This window comes from Euprymna scolopes, chromosome 17 (assembly GCF_053919585.1).
Source record: "Euprymna scolopes isolate OS-2025 chromosome 17, ASM5391958v1, whole genome shotgun sequence".
Classification (NCBI taxonomy): Eukaryota; Metazoa; Mollusca; class Cephalopoda; order Sepiida; family Sepiolidae; genus Euprymna; species Euprymna scolopes.
Window position 1 is genome coordinate 94,541,413 of NC_136498.1, and position 24,407 is coordinate 94,565,819.

General features: G+C 33.2%; 1 protein-coding gene across 6 annotated transcripts in view; it reads right to left on the reverse strand.

Moving 5' to 3' along the window:
- Positions 1-3,984: 3,984 nt before the first annotated feature.
- Positions 3,985-24,407, reverse strand: part of LOC145296850 (mutS protein homolog 5-like) — a 1,881,756-nt gene continuing 1,861,333 nt past the window's right edge. For all 6 annotated transcript variants that reach the window (XM_080142982.1, XM_080142983.1, XM_080142984.1 and 3 more), the window contains 5 exons: positions 23,506-23,580; positions 20,200-20,343; positions 17,573-17,710; positions 10,034-10,107; positions 3,985-4,110 (listed from right to left, as the gene is read on the reverse strand). In XM_080142982.1, coding sequence (XP_079999108.1) covers positions 4,005-4,110; positions 10,034-10,107; positions 17,573-17,710; positions 20,200-20,343; positions 23,506-23,580 — 537 coding nt within the window. In that variant the 3' untranslated portion in view covers positions 3,985-4,004. The remainder of the gene's footprint in view (positions 4,111-10,033; positions 10,108-17,572; positions 17,711-20,199; positions 20,344-23,505; positions 23,581-24,407) is intronic.

The following is a 24,407-nucleotide window of genomic DNA, read 5'->3' on the forward strand; positions in this document are numbered from 1 at the left end:
ATGTACAGAGCAACTTGCCTCTCAAGGTTAGCATCGGATATTTTCTGTTTCAGAAATACTACCAGTGCCCAACGGAATTAGGACTAAACTGTGGTAAGGACAATTGGAAAATAATTTCGGCCAGATCCTATTTTACAAAGGATACAGAATCTCGCTACTCCCCCATAGAAGGAGAAGCTCTGGCATTGATATATGGATTGGAGTTTTGTAGGATGTCCATTTTGGGGTGCTCAGATTTATTGGTTACAGTGGACCAGCAACCACTGGTAAAAATATTCTCAGATCAGGTCCTGGAAAATATAAACAACTCTCTCTTTCAAAGAACAGTTGTTAATGTACAGGTTCCGGATTAAGCATGTTCCTGGAAAACAACTCCACACCGAACTACACCTCTCAATACACAAGACATAGCAGATTAAATACCATCGATTCTACTCATACCTACTGGAATGGTATAATAATCCAACTATTTTTCCAGGGATATTGACAACAGATTTGATGTTGGTGTTCCATTTTAGGTCAGAGGTGAAGGTCAGTCCCAGAATCCAAGATGGGAGCCATTCATTTTAATTAGGCCCAGATGGGGGTCAGAACTATTATGATAAAAAGAGAGAAGCTTGGTTTTAGATGCATTAAAATTAACCAGCCACCTTTTCCCCATTGCACCATGTATTTAAAATCATTAAATTTATATAGGAAAGTGATTCCCATCTTAAGATACACAATATTTAATTTCTTTTTGTTAATTCCAAATGTTTACATGTAATCACAAACAAAAATAAAAAAGTAGAATTTGAAGTTTTTAAACAGTTAAATTATGTTAAGTGTAATTGTAAAGATTTACCATAAATTTGTTTCAAGCAATCTATTTTCTATTTAAGTAATGTAAATTATTGTTATTTTCTTTCATAAGTGATACTCTAATAGTTATTTTTGTAAGTAAAATATTTCTTTCATATTTTCCAGAAAACAGGGCTGGTATTCCAGCTGTGGGTGAGGAAAATTTGTTTTTTTTAATTCATTTTTAACAATTTTTTTCCTGTTGTTTGTGACTTATTTGTGTGAAGATATCATCTGTTTTGTTGTTGAGCAATTAATTTTAAAATCGTGAAAATTCACAAAAGTTATGAAATATCGAAAAAAAAAAAAAAATTTGTACCCCCCTCCCACTCAGATGAATGGAATGAAGGAAGAAAATAATTGTTATTCAGATAGAAATATGTTAATTTATTTTGTTATGAAAAATCAGTATCCAGTAATAAACCCATAAATAATGGCTTGCAAAATGTAATACACAAATAATTAGTAAGTTTAATGAAGCTTAAATTGAAAAAAATAAATAAATAAACTTTCAGAAAAACAATGCCACATCAGAACAAAGAAGAAAATAATTGTTTTTTTCTGGAATAAATATGTTACCTTTTTGTAAGGAAAATAAATATTCACAAGCAAACAGGTTACAAATCGTTCTCTGTCGATCGAAGAAAAGATAAAATACTGGTGGAATGTTTAAAAATAATAGCAGATTTTCATTTGAGAATGAGAAAAAATTAGTAAGCTTAATGCAAATAAGAGTAAAGGTTATAACTAAAAAAAGAAAAAAAACTTTTGCAGAAGCAAGAAGCAACCCCACAAATAAAATCTGAACTGTATTATGTATTACATAAATACTGCTTGTTAAGATAATAATGCTAAAATAAGACTATTCCAGTATCTAATTATTTCGTGAATACATTCAGGACATCAGTATAAGTAAAATGAATATATGGAGTTGCCAGGTACAGTTGTTATTTTTTCTTTTTGTATTTAAAAATAATATTAATACCATTTTTTTTTTTTAAATAAAAAGTTACTTACAAACAGAATATTTTGAATATGATTTGAAGTGTTCTGTAAAAAAAATATATCATTGCAATCAAAGGTATTTTGATGTACGATTTTCACTATTGCTCAATGACACAACAGATGACATCACTCAAATAAATCGCAAACAGCTGAAAAACATCAACTAGTTAAGTTAGGATGAAAAGTAACCAGGTTTTTAAGAAAAAGTTACTTATGAAGGAGGACACCATTTTGAAGCATTATGAATAGTTAGACTCCACTGATAAAATAAGACTATTCTGATATCCTTTAACTCTTCAAATACATTCAAAATTCTAGGGGGAATATAAACAAAATGAATATATGGTGTATGGTGCCTCACATTTTGTAAAGTTTATTATTGTTTGTCTTTAATTCCCAATTCGTTTGAAATAAAAAAAATATTTTTTATGTACTATTTTCCATGATGTAAATATACAGGTACCACTGCGTAATAGGTCCATTAGCCAATCGGTCGTCTTGGCGCCGAAATATAACTTATTGGACTTAGCATATGTGCAGTTTATTTCTTTTCCCACTTTTCAGACAACTGGATTTTGAGGGCATCCTGGCCGGGCAATCTGTTGCTAACCCTCCTAACTAAGTATAATTCACTTCGGAAATTAGAAAATATGCCTTTTTGCACAACGAGAATGACGTCAGTAGGAACAAATACCACCAAAGTAGTCTTGTCAAAAAAGCAAATCTCATGTTATTTAAATTTGTTGTATGTTTGGCAAGGGAGATAATTCGGTAAATTTTATCCGTAGTTGTCTTTCTTAGTTGATTACCTTAGGTTCAGTTATACATATTGCATAATCGCAGGTTTACAAAATCCGGTTTTGGGCCGACACAACTGAATTCGTCGGTACTTGTACAGTTTAATCAAGACATTCAAAAATGAAAATATCGAAAAAAGGTTATATTGTACATATTCGTTTTGGACTGAGGATCTCCGAAAAAAAAATTTCATTTAATTTGATCGAGTAGTTTTTTGGGGTTTTTTTTTTACAGCGGAAAAACACGTTTTTATGAGAGCGTGTTAAAGTCAGCCATTATGGAATTTGTTGAACACGCCACGGGGAGATAACTCAATGTAAAACGTCGACACTCCCTCCCCATCTTTAATACTAGCTTTTCTTCCTAAAAATCGAACCTTGAGTTGACTGAATGGCGTCTATTTTCTTAATACTCCTTTTTTTGTCTACCATTCATTTCCCTAAAATACACATGAATTTTCAGTTGATGAACTGTAGTCAAGGTGTAGATTTTGATCGACCGTTTGCAGTCTCTATTTACTATTTCACTGGAAGTCAGAATAATACACAAGGTCGGTTGTTATAGTGGGAATATCCAGTTACGTAAAATGGGTCCGCCTGAATTACAAATATAAAAACTGCTTTCAGTCAGCTTTGATTTTAAAGTCATCACCTGTATTGGCACTGTTTTACAATTTGTCATTGTGCAGAAGGAGACAACTCTCGTTTACTATGAGGTTCGTTCATTTTTACGTCTCATAATTTAGGATGCTCGATGCAAAGATATTTTTTATTACATCAAAACATTAAAAAAAAGAAAGCTACGACGAATTTTTTTTTAATGTAACAAAGTTGATGACATTAATAATACAAAATGAAGTTTTTTATTCGATTATTAAGAGAATCGTTTCTGTTTCATATCATAATTTTTTACGCTAAAACCAACGAACCAATGATATTTTCATGAGATAAAAACAGTAAAAAAAAAAAAAAAAAAAAAAAAACCGCGGCAACCTTTTTCTACATTCTTTACGAGTACTTTATTTTTGATTAAAAAGTAAATATCATGGTAATTTTTTTTTTTTTTAAATCTTTAACTTTAAAAAATGCAAATAATGAAACTCTTTAATAAAACAACGATGAAATTTTTAAAGCTGCGGCGATTTTTTTTATTTTTTTATTATTGTAATATTGTAATTGCATATATTAATAACACCAACATCTAGTTTTTAACATTAGAAAAAATGAAAACTTAATTTTATTATTGAAATTAACAGTAACAAAGTATAAAAGGATATGAATTAGCTTTTGGGAAAACAACATTTGAAAGTTAACATAAAACAGTGAGAAGATCAGTTATTTATTCTTTTTTTTTTCCTCTCATTATTGCCACTCTTTAGTGTTGGTCTTGACAACATCATTCAGGAATGCCTGCAAATCTGCTGCTTCAAGATCAACCTCTAAAAACTTGTTCACTAAAAAGTTGCACCTGGAAAAAAGAAAAATTAAAAGTAATATCTTATTTAGAATTTTCTACCAAAAAGTTAAGTTTGGCTTCAGATAAAAAAAAAAAAAAACTCCCTTTATTATATCAGTTAAAGATGGAATTTAGAATTTTTTCGATTCAAACTGACACAATTTTCCATGAAGCAAAAGGAAGTTTAAATTTAGATGCTAAAAATTAATATTGTTGAAAAGCAAATTTGAATTCTAATAAAAATTGATATTCTTAAAGAAATAATTCGAATGCTATCATTAACATTCAAATTTTTTTTCTTTAAGAATATCAATTTTTATTATAACTTATATTCTTAAAAACAAATTTGAATGTAAATCAAAATAAATATTCTTGAAGAGTAAATTTGAATGTTAATAAAATTGATATTCTTATTGGACAAATTTGAATAATATGAGAATGATACAATTGATGTGTAATTTGAGCCTTAAAGGCAGGCTTAGAACTGATGACTGTAAGGTTTGCGTTTTAAGCAAGCTGGTTTTCCAATCCGACAGCATGTCGCCGTGAACGAGTGTAAACAAATAATGGCGATTCGCCTGTCCTTTTATAAGGGGGATAACTCCATTTATGCAAAGTCTGAGCGAAAGGGAGATAACTCCTTTCTGGCCTCTACATGCCCCTCCCCCTCGTGACCACAAAAGCAAGTTGTTGTGGTCATCTTTTATGTGGAGAAATACTCGTGCGATTTCCCCCGCATTTGCGGCAACAAACCCCTTGGGGCTCTTGTCCTCCGACTTGACGGTTCCCTTAACGGAGGAGGACTGTATTTTTGGGTATCTCCTCCCGTGGTATCTTCCACTTCCATTTCTTCCTCATGCTCGCTTGGGGATTCCGTGTCGGCGTGTTGTTCCACCTCCATTGCCTCCTCCGGAGGTTGTGTCTGTGGGGTCTCCACATTTATAGGTGGGTTGTCTGATGTTACGAGGGCCATCCATTACCAGGTGTATTCTGCGGAGAAACCGACGGTTGCGCAATGTCACTCGATTTCTTCCATCGACCCGGACTTGGTACTGTCGGTACCCCTGGGTCTCCACGATTCTCCCCGTCTTTGTCCATCGACGTGGGTGGTTCCCGTCCTGGTTCTGGACCTGGACGTAATCTCCTACCTGGAGTTCCCAGAGTGGGTGACAATGTTGGTTGTAATACTGCTCGTTCCTCATGTGTCTTTTGGCCATTGCCACTTCCCTTAGTTTGCCTATTTCTGTCCACTGTTTTCGAACCTGATATTTGTCCCGCAGGACAGGAAGGTGGTCTTTAATGACCCGACCATACAGCATCATGGCTGAGGACATGTCCAGATCTTGGACAGGCGTGTTCCTATGGGTCAGTAGTGCTCGGGCCGCCCAATTATGGCACAGGCGTCCATAACTGTCTGTATTGTCTGCCAGTATACGTCTCGCGGTTTTGACGGCTAACTCTGTGCGGCCGTTTCCTTGGGCATAATGCGCTGATGAGGTACGTTTTCGTATGCCCCAATTCCTCAAAAAGGAGTCATATTCCTGGGATTCAAATGGTGGTCCACCATCCGACGAAATTTCTTCCGGTATGCCGTAGGTACAGAACCAAGTCCTCAAGGTATCGCACACCGTCTTGGCTCTTCCCGACGTCATTAGGGCCACTTCAACCCATCCCGTATACCTGTCTGCGTATACCATAAAGTGTCTACCCTGCATCTGGACGAAGTCAACCACCACTTGTTGGAATGGAAATTCCGGGTCTGCTGGGGACATCAAGGGTTCCCTGGGCTGAGATGGTGCGATTTCATTGCACGTGCAGCACTGGGCTCTTGTTTGCCTGATGTTAGCATCCAACCCTGGCCAGAATAGTCGTTGTCTCGCATTCGCCAGCATTCCGTTCACACCCTGATGAGCGGAATGAAGAGATTCCAATACCTCTGCGCAGAGTTGTCGAGGTATTAGGATTTTGTTCCCCTTGATGATCACTCCTTCCAGGCAATATAACTCCTCACGCATAGGCCAGAAGACTCGAACTACGGTTGGGATATTGTTACGTGACTGGGGGAAGCCATTTTGAATCAGTTCTTTCAAAGTCCTGCATTCTTCGTCTGTGGCTGCCGCAGCCACAATCCTTCCCCATGTGATGGCTCTTAACGTAGTATCATTCTCGTACATCAATGTGAAGGCGGTTTTGACTGCGGTGTCAATGGATTAGTCCTGGTCTCTTGGTGGGATGCCCGCTGGGGACCGAGATGCACAGTCAGGGGCCAAGTTGAGCTTTCCCGGTCGATGTTTTATCTGGAATTTATACATGAGTGACTTTTCCTTGAAGTTTAACAGGCGTGGGTTTTTTATATTCTCCAGGGCTCGGTCTGAAAATATCTTTACGAGCGGTAAGTGATCCACTGTAATCACCAAGTCTGGGCATCCGAGTATGAACATGCGGCATGATTCCAACCCATAGATCAGAGCCAAGGCTTCACCTTCCACTGGTGCATATCATGATTCCGCGTCGTTGGTAAAACGGGATCCCGCCAGGATGAGTTTCCATCCCCACAACTCATGTTTGATTCCTCCTCACATCTACAGTGCTTTTGAAACAGAAAATACGATATCCCTGTTTTGCTGTAGTCTGTCGCGAGTCCTGTTGCTCTGTTCATTTTGAACATTTGGATGCCTTTTTCAATTCTTTTCACTATTATTTTTTTCGATTCTTGGAATATCTGTTCCAATGTCTCATCCCAATAAAATTTCCTGTCCTTTGTTTTCAGCAACTCTCGGAATGGGGCCATAACTTCCGCTTGTGAGAATGCATAGGAGACTTGGTTTACGAGTCCGAACCAGGACCTAACCCCAGTAATATTTGTCGGGGTGGGGAAGCTCAGGATGGCTTCAGTCATTCTTCTTGTGGGTTTGACCCCGTTCGCTGTTACTTGAAACCCTGCGAACTCCACTTCCATGTTAGCAAAGTGAAACTTGTCTGGGTTAAACACAATCCCTCTATCGGCGCAGTGGTTTATATATTCAATTGTGTGCCAGAATGAGGATTCCATTGAGTTGTCCCATAGGAGACTGTCATCTATACACTGAGTTTTTCGAGCCATGTCCATGGTGATATCATCAAATCGACGGGTGTAGCCATCTCCTGATCCATGGAATCCTTGAGGGGCTCGACAGTACCTGTATCGACCCCAATCAGTGATGAACGTGGTGGCGTTTCGTGCAGCTGGAGACAGCGGTAAACTGTGGTAACCGTTCCACGCATCGAGTACAGTCTTCCTGGTATGTGCAGGTATTGCCGAGACCTGATTGAATGGGGACGAAGTGTGGTGCGTCTCCCTCATGGTCGCCTCGTTCAACTTTTGTAAGTCCACCGTCCGCCTTGGGGATCCATCCTTTTTTGGTGTGACCACCATTCTCCAGCACCAAGTAGTTGGTGTGCCTACCGGTACGGGTTCGATTATCCCCAGTGCCACGTCACGGTCTATATCTTGTTTCACCTTTTCCTTCCAATGATGGGGGACAGGTATGGGTGTGTGGATTGCCGTCGGTGTCGCATCTGGGAGGAATTTTATTTCTAAGGGTTTACCCTTCATTACTTGGAGTGGTTGGTGTGGACAGGTATTGAATGCGCTGGCCTTGAAATGTTCCTTTAGCCATTGCTCCAATTTTTCTCTGCTAATGTCGGTTGGCTCCAATGGGATTGCTGCTGGTTTCTTTGGAGCCGGTGCTCTGCGCGGACACCCGCAAGGGGCCGTCTCTTCTGTTTCTGCTGAGCTGCTTTGCGACAATGATGTAGGAAAATTGGATGGCAATAATTTCAGCTCCTTAACTGCCGTTTGTGATAAGTAGAGCCCGGATGTGTTGTCAGACACATACACTGCCTGTCGTGTTTCTCTTGATCCCACCTTAATATATAAAAACAGGACCCCCTTGATGTGTAACTGGCTATTAGTTATACCCCTTATCCGATGGATAGTTGGAACCAAGTACCCATTTGGGTACCCGAGGAGTCCTTGAATCTCGGGGCCAACAGAGCAAGTTTGGGCTCCTGTGTCCGCGAAGGCTTGGATGGCGTGGGTGCTCACTTTCATCGGCTTCTTTGGCACCCTTCCAAAGGTCGCATGGCACTTGTTCATTACAGTTACCTCTACTGTAACTGAGGGAGGCAGTTCTGGGTCGCCCACCTGGAACTGTTTCCCATTCCACTCAAGGTGAGGAATGTTTGCCGGTTGTCTCTCATTGTGTCTGTGAGTAGGGGCTTTATCCGTGGTGCAAAACATGAATGACTCCCCGCTTTTTATAGCCTCCATTTTGGATCTATTAATTTTCCGGCACACCTTTTTAATGTGCCCTACTATTCCACAAAAGTAGCACTTGAGTCCCACTGCTTGGCAATTTTTCCGGTTCATCGATCCACCTCGGTGTGCTGTTTTTCCGCAACCGTTGCAAGGTTTGGTGTCCCGTGGAGTCGACAGGGCCTTTGCCTCATGCATTTGTTGTACTTGATTCGACCTTTGTACCCCAGACATCGCGAGAGGTCGTGTGGTATCGGAAAAGTGTGGAGTTGCCTCGTCTGTTGCCTCCAGGCAAACCAACCGTGAAAATCTTAGATCCAAGGTAGGAAGTGTAGCTGCCTCTGCCAGTACCCTTCTCTGGTGTTCGATATTTCTTAACCCTGCCATCATTTGCCCGGCAACCATATCATCTGAGTAATTAACCTGCTGCCGGCAAGTGGGTTCGTTCGGACACTGAATACGAAATTCACAAAATTTCGCCTGGCCACGTAACCTTGATAAAAAATGGGTCACTGACTCACCCTCATTTTGCTTCATGGAGTGAAACGTTTGTCGGTGGACTTCCTTGTGTAAGCCTCGAACGGCCACCAGTCGTATTTGATGAAGAAGGTACTCCTCTGCCGCATTTTTGAGTCGTTCTGGTCCAATGAGCTCAAACAGTAACCTGTTCGTTTCTGGTGTGCATGCTTCTCGCAGTTCGTTTCGAATTGCAGCTGGATTTTCGAGTCTGCACATCTCCTTGTACCGTGACCAGGTGTCTAAAAAGAGTGCCCATTCGCTATCTGTTGAGTCCAGACCTATAGAAGGTCGCTGCATTCTTTTTGTTTGCGACGTGTTCGCTCGTCCGTGTAAGATGTCCTTCCGTAATTCGATGTTTTCTTTTTGTAACTCGACTAGTTGACGTAATAAGAGAACGTTTTCTTGTTCCATAGTGTAACGATATCTTTAGTTCAATGCTGCGATATAAGTATTTCACGTTTTAAAGTGACAATATGTTCGTAGCGCCATGTAAGGTTTGCGTTTTAAGCAAGCTGGTTTTCCAATCCGACAGCGTGTCGCCGTGAATGAGTGTAAACAAATAATGGCGATTCGGCTGTCCTTTTATAAGGGGGCTAACTCAACTTATGCAAAGTCTGAGCGAAAGGGAGATAACTCCTTTCTGGCCTCTACAATGACCTCAGAGGAAAATTAAATCTAGATTGTGTAGAGAGATGTGTGCAAAAGAGGAGACTTTGATGGTATGATTATGTTGAAAAACTGGATGAAAGTTCTTGTGTTAGTAAATATAGAACAGTTGAGATAATAGGCTGTTCACAGGAGTAGAGCAAAGAAAACATGGGAAGTGTTTACAAATGAACTTGAGAAAAGAATAAATAATTAACATTGCCAGAGGTAGATTAGCTTTTAAGTCAATTTCTAAATGCAGTTCAATAAAATAGATGTTAAACTGAATATGATAATAATTTGATGTTACTTGACTATTCATGTAAATTTTGTTCTTTTATTGTGAATATACCAGTCTGCACTTTGCATTAAACACAATATTTCATTATTTATGAACCGTGTCTCTTAAAATGTCAACTTGCAGTCTTTTTTAATGGGTCTTATGGATTGAGATAGATTCATGGAGTCACAAACCTTTTTAATTGTTGTTCAGTGCTGGCACTGTCCACTCGATAGATGGGTTGATTCTCTTGGATCAATTTTGAAATCTGATAAAACAGAAAGATAATGGTTTTGCAAATTGATGCTCATAGCATAATTAGTTGGGATATTGATTCTAATTGCCCAAACATTTTATTTCACATTTCAGCTATTGACCATTCTTAAAGTGGACTAATATTCTTACATAAAGCTCAAAACTCAAGTTTACATATAATATTGAAGATAAAAAAACAAATATCAGATAAAAATTAAGATTATATATATATAAATTAAAATATATATATATATATATATATAAAAATTAACATATATATATATATAAATTAAACTAAGATATATATATATATATATATATATAAATTAAATTAAGATATATATATATATATATATTAAGATATATATATATAAATAAAGATATATATATATAAATAAAGATATATATATATATAAATAAAGATATATATATATATATATATAAATTAAAAAAAAAAAATATATATATATATATATATGTTAAAACACTTTGAAAAAGAGTTAAAAACATATTTAATCTGAAAAGGAAACACTTGATAAGTGGATAGTCCTTAATCCGCGGAGTTTCGAAGAAATACTTTCCTTCTCATCAGAGGGTAGGAATTAGCAAAATGCGGGATCGGATTTTGCATACAAAAGTATTTGATGAAACAACAAGTAAGTCAAAGATCTTACTTGATAACAAAAAAGTGAAGCAAAGGGAATATGGTGAAGAAAAAGGTGATTACACATGAATGGATAGTCTGGTGAAAGATAAATAATCCAATGACGGTAAAATCCAAAAATATAACTTCAAGAAAGTTAATTGAATTTCCATTTTCACAAGTAAAATCCAAGGAAATCCCGTAATTGGAAGATGGTCCAAAATAATCCAAAGGCCGAAATCCATGGAATAATTCACAAATATGTACAAGGGAAAAGGGGAAAAATTTCAATAATATTAATAAAAGAAAAATAAGATATGCTTTTATCACTGCTGCCGAGACATAAATATAAATAAGGAAGATCAGGGAAGAAGAAGGGGGGAAAAAAATTAAATGGTGATAGAATGAAATATAAAATAGAAAAACAAATGTCAAAATGACCCAGACAAGAAATGTTAAAAGGCGCGAAAAAATTTATAGGGCAAAATAATATAGGTCAACTGAAATGTACAGGTTATTACTTAAGAAAATGTCAGCAAGAGTTGTTAGAAGACACTAAATGGAAAATAAATAAATAAATTAATTAGTTAATAAATAAATAGAAAATAAATAAACAATAAATAAATAAATAAAAAATAAAAATTATTTAAGGGGAGAGGATGGTCGGTATCTGCAAATTTAGGAAAAAGCAAGAAAGTAAGTAAGTAAATGCATATAGTAAAATATAAGTAAATATACATACAAGATATGAAAGTGTGAGTAGATCGATATATTAGATAGATAGGAATATTTAAAGACTAAAACAGAAATTGCAGATAAAAAACCGGCCAAACAAAGAAGAAATAAAGAAATAAAATAAAGGATTATTAAATTATAAAGTATTAAGAAAGTATGTAGAAAAAACGATAAAGTTAAAGAAAAAATTATATATCTATCTAAAAGGTAATAACTATGTAATTTCAAAATTGCCATAATTAAATTTGGACTTATGTTTACAGAAAGAGATCAGTTCATTTTTAGAATTTATTATATTGTTACTTTGAGGGGAAGTAATTATAGTTATAGCTTCGGTTGTGCAGAGGCGACATGACTTAGAGCCTGGAGTATAAAACTTAACTTTTTATGATGGTCCATTTGATTGAGAAGTGGGTATTTGATTTATTATATATATATATATATATATATATATATATATATATATATATATATATATATATATATATATATATATAATCTTAATTTTTATCTGTTTCGCTCTAACTTTATCAAAGCTGTATCGAGGGATTTATAAAGAAAAATGAAAAAATATGTACATTTTTAAAATGTAACTATGTTGCATTCTGTTCATGGGTGAAAAAAACAAAAAAACAGGGAAGCGATTAAAATAAAGCAATGTTATGATATTTTTGAAAATATTAGAGGTTAATTATGCTCAAACCTAACAGATATTCCCTCTGTTTACAGAGAGAAGGCCTTCTCAACCGAACATGAATAGTCTCCAAGATCTTTAAATGAAATGTGGAGTGAGCATGACTCAGAATTGAAAAAGAGTTTGTACATGACAGATTTTTAATGAGATGGTCAGTTATTGAAGACCCATATGGAATGGGATTTATTTTGCTCAAAAAGATCGATTTAAGTTGGACCCTAACATATCGTGCCCTGATGTTTTGTTCAAAATCAAAATTGGATGAGGAATTTAAAGTAATTACTGATGCTCTATCCAAGAATAAGTACCCTCTTGATGTGATTAGGTCAGTTATGCAAAAAAAATTAAATAAATAAAATAAAAAATCACTGAGTTTACTGAAACTAAATTTAAAACAGTGAGTAAATGTCCAATATATCTTCATTTACCATGGTTGGGACAGTAAGTGAGAAATTCACCAAACAAATCAGTTCAACGGTTCAAAAATGTTATTTTGCTTCAAATGTGTATGTTGTGTTCTCTATCAAAATCTTAATGCTGTTGTAGGTGCTAAGGTTCAGACATAACTACCTACTAACATGAATGAATATTAATTGTGACACAAGTACTTTAGAATAAATATTTATTGACAAACATGAAAATGAGGTAACAACTGCAATATCAAACGCCGCAATAAAAACATTATTCACTTCAATAGTGGGTTTACCGGCTGAATGGGGGGAGGAACCCGTGGTCTAGAGTTCTACTCTGTTTTGTCCGACATAGTTTCACCCGGGGAGAATTTTCGTGCCGCCTCTGCACATGTCCACACTCTTTGTCTTCTCTAAGGACGAAACTCCTTACCCCCCACCGTAACCCAGTGTTGTTCTTTTTATTCCCCTACAATGCCATCCTCTTGAAAAGATGTTCTACCCCTCCATCATAATAATTATGTAATTTACAATTTTAAGTGGAGTTGTGATGCCAACTATGTAGGTCGAACAACTTTGAGATTGGATGGGAGAGTCCAACGCACGTACCTAGCAAAATTAGAAATGGGACACACTAAGGAACGGACATACTTGCCAACACATAACGGTCTTTTTCAATTCTATGCATATTTTTGACTTTTCCTTTTTAAATCCCTCGATACAGCTTTGATAAAGCAAGGGTGAAACTTTCCCCTTTATTTTTCTTTCCTCTTCTTCCCTTGCGTTTTTGTAAAATGTGTTTTATGCATTTTACTTTTAATCATGAATAATAAAAGCCTTTCTTTCATAATTGCAATATTTAAATTTTGTACCCCTAAAGAATCATGATATATATATATATATATATATATATATATATATATATATATATCTTATTCAATTTAGGTAAACCAAATTATCATAAGTCGCAACAATAAATCTACTGTTTCAGTCTTAAAAGATATCGTCAGGCAACAACATACCTCTGTTTTTACTCGAGGCCAGTCATTTAATGAAAATGAAAACAGAGTATGAAAAATAAAAAAATAAAAAATAGAAAGAAGAAAAAAGTCTGAAGATCTTACCTTAAGATCAATCATCTAAACATGAATGATTTTTTTAATAAGAGGGGGGTGCTAGTTTAATCAGTCATTAATGAAAGTGTCTTTCATTGCTGAAATCATATCAGACCGCCCACGTGTGTCAGGCAATTGGAAATAATGAATCTGCCAATTGAATGCCAAACATGAAAGGGGAAAGTGAGTGTGTGTGTGGGGGGGGGACAAGTTTTTTTTTCAACTGTCTCTAATCTGTCTTGGAGTTAAAGTCCATTTGTCACTGGATGTTTTATGCCCGGTTTTGTTAAAGATTTAATTTAAAATCTTACTAAAATTTATTATGAGAAATCTAATATTTTAAGTTTCATAGAATAATAGATTAATCGGTAAATTTTTAGTTTACCGACCCCTCAGCATTCACCTCTAATTTGTCGACTTTTATAGGTTTTTGGATACACTGAGAATGGATATCGCAGTTATCCATATTTGAAGCCATTCAGTGTCCAATGTAATCCTTATCATTTTTAATGACGGACATCTTGTTTTCCAATAACGAAAAAATGCCAAAAGAAGTGTTGGCGCAAAACAAAGTAAGGTTTATTGGAGGGGGATGTGGTAAATTCCAAGAAATCTTGAATGAAAGGAAAGAATGTAAAGAAAAGACCACAAATTAAAAACAGTATTCAGAGTAATATTTATTAAAATAAATTGAAAGGTAAATATTACTTTTTGCTACAACAGAACACTGACCACTAATTTGTGTTTTTTAGGGATATGCGATGTTGCTGGTCACAAATCTGATGATCAATTCCATCGCAAATTTACAGTTTGCATGGTATTAACCCCTTTTAATTGATCTAAAAAAAAATTAAGTTTTCACGAGCGGTTTACAAAAGCATATTTTATGTTTTTTGTTCTTTTTTGGGGGAGGATGTATTCAAATATAGCACTTGTGTAACAGGTGCTTCTGCAGTTTAATTAACCGCCACAACACACCCGCCCCCGCCCCTCCATGAAAAACGGTTAATTAAATTGCAGAAGCACCTGTTAAAGTACACAAGTTCTATATTTGAATAACCCCCCTCTCCCAAAAAAAGAATGAAAAACATAAAATATGCTTTTGTAAACAGCTCATAAAAACTTACTGACAGCAATATTTTTACTCTTAAATGAGATGAAAACTTTATTTTATGAAAAATATTTGTCATTTAAAATGTCCGCCATGTATTCATGCACCTTGTGAAACGTCAAGTGACTACGCATGTGCACGCATTTTAGTAAGAAAGTGAAAAAAATGAATATAATTAAGAAAGTTATATCGGGAAGCGGAAAAATATCCGGAAGGGTGGGGTGGCGTGGGGGTGGGGGGTCATTTCGGCATTGAATCCGAAAAATGTTTTTGGGGCCATGTTTTGGCTGTTTTGGCTCCGTTTTGCTGCTTTTGATGTTTTTTCCTAAATGGCAAACAAGATGGCCGCCAGCAAAAACAATAGTGATTATGTTGGATATGACTCTCTTCAAATATGAATAACTGCGCGTTTGCATAAATAAATGCGATATTCATTCTCAGCACACCCGAAAACCTATAAAAGTCGACAAATTAGAGGTGAATGCTGAGGGGTCGGTAAACTAAAAAAATACCAATTAGCCTACTCTATAAATATTTTATACTAGTTCTCAGTGTAACTAAAATAATCAAACTTCAAATAAAAATAATGATAAAATTATTTTATTTAAATATAACTAATTTATAAAAGTTGTTATTATACATTTTATTAGAGTTAAGTTTAACATAATGGATAGATAGTTGATATATTATAGGAAGTAATACAAGCGTCTAAAATACCGCTAATTAAAATTTATTATTTACTTATTTTATTTTATCTTACGTAATTAATATAAGTTACTTTCATGATTTATGTATTTGTATGCCTTAAAGCTTATATATTATGGTTACATTAAAAAATGGGTTAAGCGCATGTATGAAGCAATTAATTATAGAAAGGGATTTGTCCATTGGTAAATGTTTACAATTAACTATAAGCCTGACAGGTTCAGTTGTTTAATTATAAAATTGATTATACATAGGTATATATTCTTAAAAATATGGGTTAATTTTCCACTTTTTAAACCTTTGGTAAGTTGTTGTTGTTGTTGTTGTTTTTTTTATAATATTATTATTATTATTATTATTATTATTTAAAAAAAATTTTGTTTTTATTAGTATTTAGGTTTTGTAGAGAAATTGTAATATGCCAGTGAAAGGAAAGTATTAACGTAATGGAGAGGAGATTATATATATATATATATATATATATATATATATATATATATATATATATATATATATATATATATATACATATATATATATATATATATATATATATATATATATACATATATATATATATATATATATTCTTATGCCCTTGAAAGCATGTATATATGTGTGTGTATTGTGGAACCAAATAAAATGGGTTAATGTGGTATATTATTATTCAGATCTGAAATAAAATGAGGTTCCTAGTCAATAAAAATATTGATACTAAAAAGAATGTTTTGTTTTAAACAATTACTTTTAGTTTAAAAAATAATGTTTAGATTGCTGAGAAGGTGTTTTGGTAATGCTTACCATTTAAGGAGGTTTACTGTTTTTTATTTAATAAATTATCCCTATCTTTAAATCTTGTAATATATAATTTTTCAACAAGACTTAAATAACAAGTTAAGAAAGGAACATATTTCGGCTTTTTAAAAAATATTCTACTTAACAGTTGTTATTAAATTTTATTAAATTTGTTAATTATAATATATAGAAAGTGATGTTTCATCTTTATAGTTTTAATTCTTAAAGGATCACTTATGACTGGAGAACATTTTCTTGAAAGTGTTACCAGTCATACCAATATAAAATTTACTGATATTTGGGTATTCTTTCGTGGAAATCGTGCTTTTATATACAAGAGAACTTATTAAACAATTCTCATTAAGTGGAAATTCGCTATTATTCAAGCAGTTACATAATTTAGTTAAACTCTTATGTTCGATTCATTTGTATTGTTTAAAATTTTCCTATTGTGATTTTTAATTATTTTTTCTAGATTGTTGCTACAGCTATAATTCAATTTTACTGTGTTTTTGTTAAAAACGTCATGTAATATATCATTAGGTGGAAAACATAACCTTATAAGATTTAGAAATGTTTTTTCCTAAGTTGGTTTTGATATTCAGATTGAAAGGAGGGGTAAACCAAATATTTCTTTTTCTACTCTTAACGCTAACCCAATTTATGTAAATCCAATTTCTAATCAATCTAAATCTATAATACGGCATATCCCTAAATCAATCAGCAAAAGAATTAGCGACAAGCGTTTTAATGTGAACATTTTTAACTCCCATAAAACTTCCTATAATATAGCCCTGAAAGACAGTGGATATAAAACACAACTAGAATATATTCAACCTACATCTTATATGAAAAAACTCCAAAAAGTTGATTCACTAGACAACATCTGAGTACTTCTAATAGATGCATAAATGTATTGTTGTCAAATTAAAAACATACACACACATAATGAAGCTTAAGGAGCTACTGTGATGAGGGTCAGATTTATAGAGGACAGCATAATGGGGAGTTAAGCAAAAAGATCTTTGTTCAAATTGCATTTAAATTACTGCATGTATGTATAGAAAGGAAAATAGGAAGTAAGAAGTGAATTCCAAAAACAAATGATCTGAGAGAAGAAACTAACAGAGTAAAAAATCTTTTAGCATCTACAGTGAAGAGGTGGGATCTGTTGCTAGTCATGCTGGGCTGTAGATATTTACATTAAGTTCATTGGTTTGTTTTTCAGATGCTAGAATCTATTTTATTGAGTAGACTGAGTAAATCTTACCTCTACACCACGTTTGACAATTTCTGGTGGCAAACCGGCCTGCAGAGCTGTTTCATTAGCAAAACTGCTTCTCGCAAAACCCTTACTGAGTTGGAAAAGAAACACTAATTCTTCTCCATTGTGCATTGTTTCCATGGTCTGTTTAAAAAAAAAAAAAAGGTTGTTGAACAATCTATAGAATAATATGCTAAACAACTTCATGTTTGTATGTACGTTATCACCTTTCACACACATTTAAAAAATGAGATTGTCCAATTAGCAACGGTAGTTATTGATGAATCATCGATTTTTCTGACTTTAACCATTTTAAAATAAATTATTCACACATATTTAAAAAAAAATGAGATCGCCCAAGTAGCAACAGTGGTTATTGATGATTAATCTGATGTTTTTCTGACTTTATCCATTTTAAAATAAATTATTTATTAAATTAATTAATGTCAATTTTTCTGAACACCCTTGCTAAAATCTATTTTAAAACCAGATCTAAGTAAAAAAACCTATAGTAATTTATTGTGACAATCAAAGCAGTATTTTATTAGCAAATAATTCTATGATTCGTCAAAGGTCGAAGCATATTGATATCAGATATCATTTTATAAGCGATGAAATAAGTAAAAAATCTATTACTCTTATTTATGTGACATCTGAAAATAATGTAGCCGACATTTTCACTAAACCTATAAAAGAATAAAATTAAAACCTTTTATAACCGAACTTTTTGGAATCTAATTATGAATAAATCTCTTTTCAGAAACCCAAAAAAAGAAGCATGAACTGAAAATCACACCAAAAAAAAAAAAGAAAATTGTAAATTGTCCCGGGCACGACGTTAAACTGCGACCATTTATACCCTACTAACCAAATTAACCAGCTAATACCTAACATAATGTTTCCAGTTTTTGTTAAAAAGAAATTTTTAAAAGTTACATGTTAAAAACTTGTTGTAAATTTTCATTTTTGTCAAATAATATTGTTTTTTGTATCTTTTTTGGCAAACATTTGTTAAAAACAAAATGCATATTTGTGAATTTTTGTGCATATGTTTATATGTATTTGAAAAGTATTCTATTTGTATGTTTATATATATTTAAAAGTGTTTATTCTTATATGTATCAAAAAAAAAAAAAAACTCAATGTGATTAAAAACAAAATGGCTTCTTTTTGCACACATTATACCAATTTCTTTTGACCAATGAGAATAAAGACAAATTCCCCCCCAAAAAACAACAAAAAAACAATTATTTTATTGGTTTATTTTTACTTGTTTATTTATTTGTTTATTTTTATTTTTATTTATTTATTTTATTTTTCTTTCTTTTTCTCAAGTCAAACAAAAATTGAATCTAAAAGGATTTTTCCATTATATCAAAAAAGGGTGTGTGTAAAATGTTTTTGACTACTATTTGGGGGTATGAGACCAGTGGATTCGCCAATCATTTTTATAACCACCGGCTGTGCTAAACGACCAATGAAAACCTTCCACAGTTAGTATAAAAATTGTTGAATTCCGGATTCAATCAGTTCGCCGCTAAATACGTCACGGACCGCATTTGATTCTTGGACGCCATCTTGGTTACTGCCAATTACAGTAAAAATCTGATCTGAACTACGCCGCCATCTTTGTTCAACATAATGTCACAACACTTAACGCACACATGTTTTTAAAAAATGAGATAGCCCAATTAGCAACGGTGGTTATTGATGATTAATCTGATGTTTTTCTGACTTTACCTATTTTTAAAAAATTATTCACACACATTTAAAAAAAAAATTAGATCGTCCAATCAGCAAAGATGTTAATGACTGATGATTAATCTGATGTTGCTAAGATGAAAAATTACAACTTTCCACATTTTAAAATGAATTGTTCCAAAGGCAAATTCTGTCATCCCAATTAATTAAAACAGTACAATTTTAAATAAATACATAAAAAAAAGTGACATTTGTTCCATTGATTTAAATAATATTTAGCTGACAATTATTTTTTTGGTTAGAAAACAGAGAATATTTGTTACTTTAAAAAGAATTTAATTGAAACAATTTTAAATAAATATAAAAGAGACATATTTGTTTTATTTATTTAAATAATATTTAACTGACAATGGCAGTTATTTTTTACAGAAGAAGAAAGGATAATTTTTTTCTATAATAGTACTCTGACATAAATTTATTACTTAAAAACGAATATCATTATGAAGTCAAAGTTGTTTTCTCTCAAGTCTCTAGGGAAAGGTATCTCCCCCACCCAGTCATAGATGAAATAGTAAAATAGCCAAAATAAATATGTGCTTAGGCAAAGCAACTCATCTAGAAGAAGGAAAACTCTGTAATAATAGTCTTTCTCTCCTTATCTCAGCATTGCGTTCAGTTGTCTTGGATTTCTCCCTGAAATAAGCACAGTAAGCAATGCTGAATTAGATGAAATGTGCTTGTGATTCTACAACTCTTGCTTCACTAAAAACTCCATATTGTGAAGAGACCCTTTCAACGAAAATTAATTGCCCTGAATCAGAAAGAATCTATCAACATATTTAGAAGGCAGATTTAAAGATTATCAAACAGTTCCTGAATTTTCGTTTTTCTTTTGTACAAAATTTAAAGAAAGTGTAATTCTCATTGGTTACCTGGTATGAGATGATGTCAGACTTAGGAAGAAGGTCATATTGGATGACAGAGTGAAAATGGGTGCTGACAAAGACATGAGGACATTTCTCTTTCATTTCTATCCAATGGCGAAGACTAGCAGCAAGCAAAGCCAAGCCATCAACCTAGCCAAAAACAAACAAAAAAAATAAATAAAAATAAATAAATAAAATAAATAAATAAATAAACAAACATTTAATAATTAAAAAAGAGCAACATTGAAAAACAAAGAATGATTCATAAAAGAGTTAAATCTTTATCAACCATTTTATAATCATTCCCCTTCTTAATAAAATGTAATCAAGTATTTATTTTATATTTTTTTAAATGTATTTTTTACATTCTAATGATATGTTTATTTTTTTTTTGATATGGGGGTCACCACTTATCAAAAATTGAAGGCCACTAATGATTAGGAGTTAATGAGTGTCAGGTGATTGGTGAATCAACATAATGTAATGATAATGAATGATAGTGGAAATTGGGTAGAATTTGATTATTTAAGAAGACAGCTCTGTAACACCATGCTGACTCCAAACATTGTGTGATGTGGCTTTGTTCTCCATTATTTTGTCTTCTTATGGCTGTATCGTCAATATTTCTCACACTGGTGGCTGTCAAGGGGAGTGCATGGACTTGCAAGTATAAAAATAAAATAAAAACAGAGGACACAAAAGGAAACAAAAATTCTGACACTTTACATATATATTCGTTGGACTCTGATTTTGTGTGTGACATTCTTGACCCTTTAAATGCTAAGATTCATATATATGTTCTGCCAAGACTGTCCATCAATCAGTTGATCAATTCATCTCTCCATCTGCTCAGAGTTGTGATCCATCTTCAACTGCATCCTAACTCTGACTGTCATTGGTTGATCATTGCGTCATTAACCATCACTGTCGTTAAACACCCTCAACTGGACAATGTTGTTAAGTCTAACTTTATTGTCCATCAATTGTTTTTATTGTCGTTAACTCACAGCCACTCTCTTCTAAGATGGGGACAAACCAAATCCAAATATACCTACAAGTTCATTGTCCAATCTCTCCATTAGTCACTGACAGACAATTCCTAGTAAAGTTTCTTTTGTCTATCTTCCTATTATTGTCTCCTAAGAAACCCTATTCTCTATTTGTTTTGTTACCTATTCTTTTTCTTTTCTTTCCTACTTCCTAGCATTTGGAGGAAGGCCAATTATAGTATCACAGCACATCAAGAACTTGTTTACATTGGGCATTGAAAATTACCATGTTGTAGTCAGCTGAAAAGCATCCAGGCATTATGAAGTTCCACAATCAGGCAATACTAGGAAAGAAAATTTGTTCATGGAATTTGCTTTGTTTCAGTCCAATTCAATAAATAAACAATTAACAGATATTTTTATTTTAGAAATTACAAATTTTCTTAGGTTGAATAATAAACTTACAAAATGAGATCTTTTATCTTCGCTAACTAAAAACACCAGTCTAACCTGACACAACAGACTCTCTGTTCCCAATGAACACTGGAGATCAACTGCCTTCTTGAACATCCAATTCCAATATCAGGAAATCTTGGATTCTGGTTTTTCCATTCAACCACTCAGAAGCTTCAGATAGCCACTTGATATCCAAAATAACTTTTACTAAAATATGAAGTCCAGCTAATGTGTGTATATATATATATATATATATATATATATATATATATATATATATACTAGCAAAAGTACCCGTCGTTAACTGGGTTCAAAAACAGCCTACAGAAAATGGACTCTGATTTATGAAAGTATGATAGGTTATGAAAAGGAAGAGTTGTAAATTTGGGTCGAATTTGGGGGTATCAAAACCAAAGCAAAATATGATGAAAGTAAAAATAAAATAGATAAATCCCATAATTTATTTTACCATACCTGTTCACACTGAAACACTTATCACAATATTCTGTGGATCTATATTAAAAAACCTTGTTAAACTTTGTGACATATTTCCATTCTATGGAGGTCAGGTGCGAATGAACACCCCATAATTTTATTATACCATATTTCTTCAAACTGAAACATAATTATCAAAGTATACTTATGCAGATAGATACGAAAAGTCTTTATTAAAGTTTGTGCCTATTTCTATTCTATGGAGGCCAGGCGCGAACGCACACCCCACAAGTTTATTATATAATTCCTATTTAAGTTAAAACATACTTATCAAAGTATTCTTATGTACATCTATATCGAAAACACTTGTAAACGTTTTTTTTAATTTTTAAATTTTTTATTTCCATACTTTGTGGACCAGGCACGAACGCAGACCCCACAATTTTAATGAACAACCATTCTGCCAGATCAAACATACCCATTCCTGTGTCTCGATACATCTATCATTATATATAATCAGTTTTTTAAAATAGTCAACCATATAGGAGCCTATTCGTCACCAGACACACAACCCCCCCCACACACACAGGCATTCAGCTTTATATTATAGCTATATATAAGTGACCTTGTCTGTGTCTGTATGCGGAATGGTTTTTACCAAATTAGTATCAATTTTTGGTCTACAGACTTAAAACTTGATATATGGGCTATTCAGACCTGTGGAACTAATTCGAGCTGGTTGTGCCAGGAAAAAAAGTTGCTAAGCGGTCAAAATTGAAAAATTGGAATTTGGCAGGTGTAAGTCAACTTAATGTATATCCTCTACGTATGCACAGATATAAATTTAAGTCGATTAATTTGTAGTTTTGATATCCATGTGGCCTTCGCTCAGATGGTAGCGAATAGCACTGAAGAGCTAAATGTTTTGGCTTTCATTCTAGTTGATGGCATCCAAGTAAATTTAAATTTTTAACTTTTTAAATCATTCCTATGTACTGAGTACAATATAATACTCAATAGAGAATTGGATCTATTATAATAAATACAAAATCTGTATAAATTAAATATCATATTTAAGTGTGTTTTGTAACTGGGCAATGTTGGGTGGCTTGCTAGTAATATAACAATAGGATAATTGGAAATCTCTTTGGTTGGCTGTTAAATTATGATATGTCTCAGTAAGTAAATGTAAATCTTTACTATTCACTGTCTTAGATTATTACTCTCAACAGCAAATAATCTTATTCTAATGTAATTAATGAATCCAGGCCCTGTACTTTTATGCAGATCAGTTCAGCCTTGCAAGACTGATTCCCTCATTAAAGAAATAGAATTTTTAGAGTCAAACTCAACATAGGCTTATATCAACATATTCTGATGATATCAGTATCCCTTAAATCTTTTTTCTAATGTAAATAGAAGATCTACTTACTGTCTCAGTTCCTTTTCCAAATTCATCAACAATAACAAGAGATCGACATGTGGCATTTCTCAACGCATCAGACATCTTTATAAAAGAGAAGGAAACAAGATTATTTTTTCTTTTATTTATATTAAAACAAGGAAAATCAAGGATTTTACTTGATTTTAACAAATGTAACTTTTTCTCAGTTCCGAAATTTCCAAATTTAAAACAATCTTTTTTAAGCTACTTTCTTAATAGCTATTGTAGTTGAAAAGACAATATAGAAAAATGAAAAAGTCTATCCATAGAAAATAATTTTTATTGGAAACTTGCTAAAACAATGTAAAATAGAATGCTAAAAATGAATGAGATTTCAGAGAGTCCAAGATGGCTCTGAGAAAAGTAAGGTGTCTGTCTGTAAAGAGAAACTGTTTCAGCCTTTTATTTTCAAAAGTTGAGATTGGATTGTAACATACACACATGTGTTTTCTGTGAAACAAAAATAGGAAAGGATGAAAGAAAGCTGTGAATTTGGGTTTCAGGACTAAATATTTCTTGCACTATGATTGGTTTAAAGAACTGCATATTTGTCCAATCAAGAGTTGATACTTAAAAACAACATTCACTGCAACTGTTTCTTTGAAAACTATTAAAAATTCTCATTGCTTTTAAATTAATCAGACTATCATATTCATTTTTTAAATTTTGATTTTTTTTAGTTATGACACAGCAGATATTAATTATAAAAAAATTTCACAAACATAAAAAAACAGTGAAGGATTTGTTTTTACTACTAAAAAAAATGTCATTACTGTAAATAAGTGTAATAAATATCCATATAAATAAAGCAATTAACTTTTGCCACAATAGATAAAATAACTACTGAATGGATTTCAATAAAACTTAGACTGAAATTCATTGCATTGCTA